Source organism: Lepisosteus oculatus, chromosome 7 (assembly GCF_040954835.1).
Source record: "Lepisosteus oculatus isolate fLepOcu1 chromosome 7, fLepOcu1.hap2, whole genome shotgun sequence".
Taxonomy (NCBI): Eukaryota; Metazoa; Chordata; class Actinopteri; order Semionotiformes; family Lepisosteidae; genus Lepisosteus; species Lepisosteus oculatus.
The window spans coordinates 212398-223415 of record NC_090702.1 but is presented as its reverse complement, the minus strand read 5'-3'; the positions used below and the strand labels follow the sequence as shown (position 1 = coordinate 223415).

The following is an 11018-nucleotide window of genomic DNA, read 5'->3' as shown; positions in this document are numbered from 1 at the left end:
AGCGCGCAGCTCCCCCAGTCCTGCTCCAGTCCCCCTGCGAGACGGTCGAGGCTCCCAGCCGTTGGCCCGATTGGGAAACACAGCGACGCTCGAGTCACTCAGGAAGCTCTCCTGACGGGAGGCTCCTCGGATGCTGGAATATCGACTTTGTGTCTGTTTTTTCTCACCAAGAAATTAGTGCAGGAGGCACAAGAGTGGGCTTTTTCCGGAGTTGGAATATTTGGGAAGTGACTGTGGGAGAACGTATCGTGGATTTCTGAGTTCCCCTTTTCCTTGCCCCTCCTCCAGACCATCCCCTTTCTGGACGTGTGGTGGCCTGTGGCTCTGAAGCTCCTCACGGTGACTCTTGTCTTTATCCTGGGAGAGCTCTGGGAGGTTTGCTGGCTGTGAGCCTGTGGAGGTGGGACCATTTTCTCTCTCTTCCTCTCTTTTCATCTCCCAGCAATGGCCTCCTACAAGACTTGGCTGCTGGGGCTGCTGCTGGCTCTGTTGTGCTCCGTCCACACACCCACGGGTCCAGGAGTGAAAGCACAACGGCAGGGTGAAGACAATGAAAGCAACGGCGATGAGCATCACGTAGACGACGACGATGACGACCATGATGACGACAGTAAAGAGAACGACGACGACGATGACGACGACGACAAAGACGATGACGATGACGACGATGATGATGACGATGACGATGACGATGACGATGACGATGACGACGATGACGACGACGACGATGACGACGACGACGATGACGACGACGACGACGACGATGATGATGACAAAGATGATGATGACGACGACGACGATGATGATGACGATGACGATGATGATGACAAAGATGACGATGATGATGACAAAGATGATGATGACGACGATGATGATGATGACGATGACGATGATGATGACAAAGATGACGATGATGATGACAAAGATGATGATGACGACGACGATGACGACGATGACGACGATGACGATGATGATGACAAAGATGATGATGACGATGACGACGATGATGATGATGACAAAGATGATGATGACGATGATGACGACGATGATGATGACAAAGATGACGATGACGACGATGATGATGATGATGACGATGATGCCAAACATGAAGACGACGACGATGATGACGACGATGATGATGATGACGACGATGATGACGACGATGATGATGATGACGACGACGATGATGCCAAACATGAAGATGACGACGACGATGATGACGACGACGACGATGATGATGGCAAACATGATGATGACGATGATGATGAAGACGACGACAATGATGATGAGGACGATGATGACGAGGACGACGATGATGACGATGACGACGATGATGACAGTAAAGAGGACCACCACCATGATGATGATGATGATGATGATGACGATGAAGAAGGTAACTAACTGTTCTTAAACTCAGGTTAAGGCTGAACTAGGGATCACTTTGTGTTGTTTGTGACTGAAACCCCTTGAGCCCCTTATGCCCCTGTTGGCTGTCTCTGGACCCACACACCCAGCTCAGGTGTCTCTGAGTCCCCCGCTCCCTCCAGCTCTCTCCCTTCAGCTCAAGAAATGCTCGACGCTCGGCACAACAAAGGGGCCATTTTCTCTGGCCCAGACGGGAGAGGTGAGCAGATCTGGATTACAAAGGTGTCTTTTCACTCTGGATCAGACTTTTTCTACTGGGATGAACTGGTGACAGCTGGGATGAACTGGGACTTTGCAAACAAAACACAAACATAAGAATCTTGTTATCTTTTAGAATTGGCAGATCAAATCTCTCTTCAAAAGTATTTCTCTTTTTCTAAGAGACATAGAGAAGGCTGCATGTTCATGTTTCTAACTGTATAAGAGGATGTTGGTGGAACATTTCTCCGACAGGAGTCGGCTGTGTCCCTCTTCATTTTGAGGATTAACTCTCTTTATTTATTTGGAAAAGAAATAAAACACAAATAGGAAAAGGAATGTTAAAACAACAGGTCAATTGAGCTGTGTGTTGTACAGGATGGAAATGGATTTTTTAAATTAAACATATCTCTTTGCTTAATGTCATTTGGTTTTGGATTAGCATGACTTATTTCTTTTTTCTTTTGGCTGCTTGTATGATGAATATATTTGTTCTGCACAAGACCAGTTCAGACCCTCTGCCTCTGTTCATTACCAGTTTCTCCACTAGGCTCAGTGGGCTGAGGGCTGTCAGTTCTCTCCCAGATCTCCTCTCTCACTCCTGCCACCCGAATTTTACTTTCCCTGCTCTGTGTCGGCACAGCGTCTTGCTCAAAGCAGACTCCCCTCTCCCTGTCCGTCCTCAATCTGCTTCCCTGCTCGTCCCTCAGCCCTTTACCACCCCTGGGTGCCCCTCGGGGACAGGAATGGCTCAGACCGGACCGGAATAGAAACCCCTGTTGGGAGTTTTCAGGCTGCCAGGTTTCATCACTCTGAAATGGGCCTGAAACACTGTGGGCTGTCAGTGTGATTCCCCTTGTACAGCGGTCTGATCCACTCCGTGTTCTGTCAGCTGTTTTCTGTCGTACAGAACCCAGCAGTAGGGTCTGGAGACCACAAGCTTGCTCGTATGCTTGTGGCTGAAGTAGTATTTCACATTGTAGTAATGCCCTTGCGTGTTGTAGGTTTCTAGGGTCAAGCAGTGAACCCTGGAATGGATCAGCACTCTGTCCAGAGCTAGCCTGATCAGTACTTTCAAAGTACAGCTGCCTTTACCTATAGAGATTCAGCTTATAAACCACAAAACTGTTCCCTTTTGGCCTTAGAGAACATTCTTTAATTTGAATAAAGTGAAACTATAATCTCGATTTCTTCTGGGAAGCTGGAACAGTGATGTTATTACACTGTGGTCTGTGCAGGTGTGATGTAGCTGATCTGTGTGCAGTTCCTGTCACAGTGCCTGTGGTTTTATTGGTTCTGTGGGCACCGTGTCTGAATTTATCTCTCTGAGGAGTTATGGAGCCAGGGCACAGCTGACATTTGGTGGTGTGAAGTAGGTTAAAGAGGACAACTTAGAAGATGATACAAGCAATAGAGACAGTAACTGAATATACAAAGGAAAATCAACTTTAATGCCTCAAAATGCCCCACAAACCCAAAATATAAGAAGGGGTGAAAGTTCTGCATTGTCTCTGTTGCACCTGATCTAATGTTTTTCCTTATTTCTGTACATAGTGCATTAAATTGACATTGTTTATGGAAATAAATTGTACTACCTCTTCACGAATTTCACCTGAAACTCACAAACTCACACCTGCAATGTGTGATCAGACAGACCTGCTTTTTCAATACCTGATATTAAAAAAAAATGACAAAGCTGTTAACTGCCTCCCTCTAGCGGGGGTTCAGCAGTATTACTTTACCAATTTCAGTGCTGTTCAGTGCCCGTGTGTGACCTACCTGCCAGTAATACCAGTCATATAACAACCATGATGTTATTAATAAATGTGTTATTAACCCTTTCTGCAGTCTCCTGCATGAGGCCCATGTCTTGTTCTTTTCTCCCACGACAGCTCAAACTCATTACCTTACTTGAGTCACACTCAACCTGTCATCTGACCTGTCTTCTAAAATAAATTGTCTTTAATGAATTATTTTAATGTAACTTAAAAAATCAGATAGTAACCAACCCAAGCCAAAAGTGTTTATATCCGGTATAGAACACAAGTCTTGCACAAAGCCAGATCCCACCACCTGATGCAAGTGCTGATTCAGCTCAGGAAACATGAGGTCACACCGTGTGACTTTTTGAAATGGCCATTATAGCTCGTTAGAGACTGATGATTGTCCCGGGGTGAACTGCAGGACTGCAGAACTGCCAGCTCTTTATTTGTGCAGGTCCTGCTTCCCCACGAGTCCCCTGACTATCCAGGACTTCAGTCTCTCAGATCACTCAGATAGCTGAGTCGGTTCTGTCTTAGGATCTTCAGGATGTTTGCCGTGAGTCTGAGAGGTCCCCAGCAGTCCAGCTGAATGAGAGACCTTGTACGGGCTGCTTCTTCTCAGCTGTCCTCTTCCTCAAGTGGACCAGTTACCTCCTCTCTCACCTGTGAAAGTGGATTATTTTGTTAAAAGCCATCGATCCTGGTACACTTCCATTAGTTATTATTCTTTTTCCTTTATGAATCTGATTCAGCTTCCGATCACTTTGCACAGTCCAGTCAAGTGAGAGAGAAGCACATCTGTCTCACCTCTGTGCCATCGGGCCAGACTGGATCTGTACCGTCTCAGTGCCCCGTCTGTATCTGTCAGAGGACTCAGTGACACACCTCCTGTTCCACAGGGTGATCAGTGAGAGACTAGAGAGTAGAGGAGTTTCTTGCCGTATGTACACGTATATTGGGATTCTTAATTCTGATCTCTTGGGACAGACACCACAGGACGTAGACAGTACATTACAAACATAATAAATAATAACAACAGGAACAATACATGTTGTGGGACACTAAACATGTACTGTAGTAGTGAGAAAAGAAAAAAAAAACATGGTAGACCATGCAAAAAGCATGCAGATGTGTATTGAGTTGATCATCCCCTGTCCCACAGGATAACTGTTCACAGTTCAACAGTTCAACACACTGCACAACTACACACATTCTGCAGGACTCCCTTGGGTCTGAAAACAACAGCTATTTTGAAGAACTCTGGTACTGTAGTGTCTTTAAAACATGGGACCAGGAGACCGATTCCCAACCACAGGAACATGCAGAGCAGTCCGGGCCAGCCCGTGAAGAGAGGGGTTCTGTCCAGTCCGACTCGTGAAGAGAGGGTTCTGACCAGCCCGTGAAGAGAGGGGTTCTGTCCAGTCCGTCTCGTGAAGAGAGAGGTTCTGACCAGCTTGTGAAGAGAGGGGTCCTGTCCAGTCTGACTCATGAAGAGAGGGGTTCTGACCAGCCCGTGTAGAGAATGTTTTGTCCAGTCCAACTCGGATCTAGCCCGAACCCGTCTTCACATTGAAACTGTACCTTGTGTGCTCCTCAAGCTCCTTTGGTTGCTTCTAGTGAGTTGATCTCAGGACCTCATGCAGTTATTTCCTGAATGACGTCATTATTTACACAATCTATAGCTTGTTCCTGACCCCTACCACTCTTTGTGTAATGAGTGCAATTCACTTCTCCTATTCCGTTCGTTCCTGTAAAAGACAACAGGCTTTTTCAGGTTCCCATGCTGTGATGATAAAGAAATCATGACTTAATTCATGCTCTCTGGTTTGTTTAAAACTACATTAGCATTGTCTGTTCTGTGATAAAGCAAGGACTTCACTAGGCTGCGGCTGATTGTGACCCCTTTTTGTAGATGATGATGACGACGATGACGATGACGAAGACGAAGACGAAGAGGAGGAAGAATACCAGGAAGGTTCACTCTGCAGTTACTGCTCTTTCTGTGAGGTAAGAGTCACTCCTCCAGGCCTCCATACTCATCCCAGAAAACTCAAAACCCAAACCTATGAGCCTCCACACCCCCAGATCTCTGTCTCCCCAAAAACAGACCTACACCCCTAGATCTCTGTCTCCCAAACTCAAACCCACACCCCTAGATCTCTGTCTCCCCAAACACAGACCCACACCCCCCGATCTCTGTCTCCCAAACTCAAATCCACACCCCTAGATCTCTGTCTCCCCAAACACAGACCCACACCCCCCGATCTCTGTCTCCCAAACTCAAATCCACACCCCTAGATCTCTGTCTCCCCAAACACAGACCCACACCCCCCGATCTCTGTCTCCCCAAACACAGGCCCACACCCCCCGATCTCTGTCTCCCCAAACACAGTCCCACACCCCTAGATCTCTGTCTCCCCAAACACAGGCCCACACCCCCCGATCTCTGTCTCCCCAAACACAGACCCACACCCCTAGATCTCTGTCTCCCCAAACACAGACCCACACCCCCAGATCTCTGTCTCCCCAAACACAGTCACACACCCCCAGATCTCTGTCTCCCCAAACACAGACCCACACCCCCAGATCTCTGTCTCCCCAAACACAGACCCACACCCCTAGATCTCTGTCTCCCCAAACACAGACACACACCCCCAGATCTCTGTCTCCCCAAACGCAGGCCCACACCCCCAGATCTCTGTCTCCCCAAACGCAGACCCACACCCCTAGATCTCTGTCTACCCAAACACAGACACACACCCCCAGATCTCTGTCTCCCCAAACACAGACCTACACCCCTAGATCTCTGTCTCCCAAACTCAAATCCACACCCCCAGATCTCTGTCTCCCCAAACACAGACCCACACCCCCCGATCTCTGTCTCCCAAACTCAAATCCACACCCCCAGATCTCTGTCTCCCCAAACACAGACCCACACCCCCAGATCTCTGTCTCCCCAAACACAGACCCACACCCCCCAATCTCTGTCTCCCCAAACACAGACCCACACCCCCAGATCTCTGTCTCCCCAAACACAGACCCACACCCCTAGATCTCTGTCTCCCCAAACACAGACCCACACCCCTAGATCTCTGTCTCCCCAAACACAGACCCACACCCCCAGATCTCTGTCTCCCCAAACACAGACCCACACCATGTTCTTTTTGACTCCTCCCTGTGTCTCTCCACCTCTCTCCCAGCACTGCGATGATTGTGACAAGTGCCCGTGTGCCGAGGGGGACAAGTCGGAGCACTGTGAGCACTGCCATGTGAGTCTGCTCTCCCCTCCCTCACCGCTGACAGCCACCAGCTCACCTCAGCTTCACCAGAGAGAAGCACAGCACAGCGCAGGAGAGCCCAGTGAGATCAGGGTGAAAAAACAGCACAGCGCAGGAGAGCCCAGTGAGATCAGGGTGAAAAAACAGCACAGCGCAGTAGAGCCCAGTGAGATCAGGGTGAAGATACAGCACAGCGCAGGAGAGCCCAGTGAGATCAGGGTGAAAAAACAGCACAGCGCAGTAGAGCCCAGTGAGATCAGGGTGAAGATACAGCACAGCGCAGTAGAGCCCAGTGAGATCAGGGTGAAGATACAGCACAGCGCAGGAGAGCCCAGTGAGATCAGGGTGAAAAAACAGCACAGCGCAGGAGAGCCCAGTGAGATCAGGGTGAAAAAACAGCACAGCGCAGGAGAGCCCAGTGAGATCAGGATGAAAAACACAGCACATTGCAGTACAGTCCAGTGAGATCAGGGTGAAAGCACAGTACAGTGCAGTAAAACCCAATGAGATCAGGGTAAAACTGAAGTATAATCAAAGAATCACAGTGAATTCAAAATTAAGGTAAAACACAGTATTGTAAATCCCCAAGATACCACAGTCATGGTAAAAACACAGCAAAAGTGGAGTGAAACCTTAGTAAAAGCAAAATAATACATGATAATAATTATGCAGAATCATTTTGATGTCCCTTATTTATATATCCTGGTACTCTCACCAACAGTAAAAAGCTTATCAACTCATTTATATTTGGAGACACTGATTCTTCGTAGAATCTTATGGTAGGAGTATCTGTATTCCGATTATTAGTATTATAACCAACTATTTAGAACAAGAAGTCATGAGCGTATTTATTAAACCCTCCCCCCCGTCTCACTCTGCCTCTCTTTCCCAGGTGTGTAATTTCTGCAATGTCTGTCCAGTATGTGACACTGTCTGCAAGCCAGGTGAGTCAACAGGCAGAGTGCAGTCCTGGTTTCCAGGGATACAGGGTATTCTGGGAAACCAGAGCTGGGCACTCAGGGTCTGTGTGTCTGAAGAGTTGTCAGAAAGCCTCTGAATTCTAGGAATTCTCTGAGAATGAGTTGGGAGGCCTCTATCAAACACAGAGCTGCTCTTTGGGGTGGTGGGTGGGACATAATCACTGACTCCAACATCGGCTGCTCTGGTCTGACCTGTCCTGTGCTCTCTGTCTCCCCAGGTGGATACGTCGATGAGCTCACTGGGACCCTCTATCAGTAAGCTTTTGCCTTTTTCCTCTCTAATACTTTTCTTATGCAAGTTTACTATGATTTTTGAAATTGTTTTAAAATCACATTAAGGTGTAGTAAAGCATGATGAAATCACAGTATATTGTAGTAAACAGGACAAGGCAGGCAGTGAGTTATGTGTCAGCATTCAGATCTCTGTTTTCATGAAGAAGCACAGGAAAAGCGCTGATACTTCTGAGAAAGCTCTCACCAAACTCACAGGAGGAACCTGAATGCCTGGAAAAGCTGGTTTGGAATGTCAGATGTAATGATTAAGGATATCTGTTGCCACACAGTCTTCCGTGTGTGACTGTGCCTGACCAGCTTGGGTGAAGTCTCTCAGGTGGGGTCACTGGTGCAGAATGATCACTGTGTGTCTCCCAGGTGGGGCCAATGGTGCAGAATGATCACTGTGTGTCTCCCAGGTGGGGTCACTGGTGCAGAATGATCCCTGTGTGTCTCCCAGGCTGGGGTCACTGGTTTAGAATGATCACTGTGTGTCTCCCAGGTCAGACTACTGGTGCAGAATGATCACTGTGTGTCTCCCAGGCTGGGTTACTGGTGCAGAATGATCACTGTGTGTCTCCCAGGCTGGGTTACTGGTGCAGAATGATCACTGTGTGTCTCCCAGGCTGGGTTACTGGTGCAGAATGATCACTGTGTGTCTCCCAGGTGGGGTCACTGGTGCAGAATGATCACTGTGTGTCTCCCAGGCTGGGTTACTGGTGCAGAATGATCACTGTGTGTCTCCCAGGTGGGGCTGCTCTTCAGTGCGGCATGAACTGGGTCTCCTCCTGTGTGTGAATCTCTTTAGGGTCTTTATGAGTTAAAACACGAGAAAAATCCGAACCTTGTGACCTTTGTAATTCTTCTCAACGAGCTCCCTTCCCCTGCTGACGGCCCGCTCCTCTCTTGCAGGACGGTAGCGAATGTCTTTGATGAGCCTGGAAACTGAGACTGCCACTGTGTGGCCGGAGGAGGCACTGCAGGAGGGGTGTTTGGGGCAGGTGGGGGGGAGGGGGTCAATCGGAGTGAAAGAAATAAAAGAGAGAAACAAGATCTTATTCCTGAATGAATGAGTCATGAATGAGAAGGGAAGGGAAAGCAGAACTCGTTCACATGAAATCCAGGCCGAATCCCCTATAGAAGAGCTGCTGCTTCATGAGGTCCCACGGAAAATAGACACTCTCCGTGTCACACGGAAGACATATTCCACTGAAGGAAAGACAGGAGGAACTGTTTCTACAGATCTCAATAAGAAAATAAAAATACGACTATGAGTTCACCGACGAGCACTAGAGCTCCATGGTTAGATGGTTGTACTGGGATTAAGCCTGTGCGGCCGCGAGTCTCTGCTGCCCCCCTGTGGTGACGTGTGGTGCTGGCCTGACTCCTGGGAACCGGCTTCCAGGAGCTGCTGAGGAAGTAAATACCCGCCACACCTCCGCTCGGCGGGGCAGCCCCACACGTGAACAGCCGCGTTTTTTTTTTACTCTGACTGCAACTTGCCCTGTTCCAGGAATCCCTCAGCACAGGGTAAATAATTCAGAGCTTCTCACGAGGCAGAGAGACCCCGGCGTGCAGCTGGGCCGGCTCCCCGGACGGCCGCGGTGAGCGGCGGTTTGACCTCAAGCTGCAGCTCCTGGCCGGCGTGCACACACAGACACACCTCTGTACTGACATCCACAGCCCTGGCCAAGCAGGGGCGAGCGGGGGTGTCTCTGCACGCAGGGAGACGAGCCTCCCCCACGCGACACTGATTAATGCACCACTGTCTAGTTGTCAGAACCCCTCTGGGGAGGGGGGCTCTCTGCAGGGTCAGGTAAGTGCTGTGAAGGAGCAACTGAGTACCCTACGACCCCTGTCAGCTCACCCACGGGAGACACTGGGGGCTGCTGTAGAAAAGTAACATTGTAAACCTTCAGCTACCAACGTCACGTCACACGTGTTCAGGGGAATTTCTCCTCGCTGTCGCTCACACGGCGTCCCCTTCGCCGCTGCAGCAAAGGCAGCTGTGTTACTGAGACAGAGGGACAATCAGGTAGTCCTGACTTGATTTAGTCCATCTGTAGCAAAGAGATGGTATTTGTGCGCTGCTCTGGGGAGCTCAGCTGGGGTTTCACTGGCTGCGCTCCTCGCCTGCCGGTGTCGCAATCAGGGCGAGTCTGTGGGCGGCGGGAGCGACGGACCTCGGCGAGATGAGACGGAACACGTTTTGTGGAAGTTTTCACACCAGCGGGTCCAGGGTGAAACAGAGCAGACAAAGCAGAAAAGGCAATAAAACCATAATAGCTGTATCGAAAAGAACAATATTTCTTTTCGGACCGCGGAGACCCAGCGATGATCTGCAGGTAGAGAACATGATTCTGCATGTTGCCTGCCTGCTGTGACACGCACACACCGTGGAAGAGCGCGGGGTCAGGTTACACAGAGCGCTGCCTGTTCTCCCGGCTCAGCACGGCCCGTCAGACGCCGTTCACACCCGAGCAGCTCTTCTGTCGTCAGGCTGCAGGCCAGACCGCAGTTAGCAGGAATTGCGCCTTGTGTTTCAGCCTGGTGATCTAAACATGCTATTGTTCAGTTCCTGGAAGCCGCTGGCGTCAGGTTATACAGCCGGACTGCAGCGCACAAAGGACTGGATTTCTGCACTGCAGTTAAAACAGGGTGGAGGCCAGCTCAGTTCTTAGCGTTCCCACGGTTTGAGATATGGCACACGAATGATAATTTATTACTGGAATCCACCACAATCCAGGGGGAGAAACTGTATGTAAACTGAGTGACATTGCCCTCTCCGGGTAATTAAAGTCCCTCTCCGGTGTCCTCTGGGCTTGTTCTGTTTCAGAAAGCTGTGGCACGCGAAGCTGCCATCCTGCAGCCACAGCGATGCTCTCCTGGGGTCTGTGAGCAGAGCCAGAGTTACATCAGAGCTGTTGGTTTACCTAAGAAATCTCCACACCTGAAGTTGCATTTACTCAGATCACAAGGTGAAGTTAGGGCTTAGAGAACAGCTGACAGCAACCAAACCCATTTCACACAGCATGGCGTCTTGGCCAACAGCCTGTCTGCCTGTAACAAACATGCAAAACACATCTGAACACTATAATATG

The 11018-nt window shown here is 49.3% G+C and overlaps 1 protein-coding gene across 1 annotated transcript; it reads left to right on the top strand.

The window, feature by feature from the left end:
- Positions 1 to 9196, top strand: LOC102698088 (fibrinogen-binding protein). Its single transcript, XM_069191990.1, has 6 exons — positions 1 to 1393; positions 5299 to 5393; positions 6587 to 6655; positions 7557 to 7608; positions 7863 to 7899; positions 8830 to 9196. The coding sequence occupies exons 1-6, from the start codon at positions 445 to 447 to the stop codon at positions 8864 to 8866; spliced, it is 1239 nt and encodes a 412-aa protein (XP_069048091.1). The 5' UTR covers positions 1 to 444; the 3' UTR covers positions 8867 to 9196.
- The last annotated feature ends 1822 nt before the right edge of the window (positions 9197 to 11018 follow it).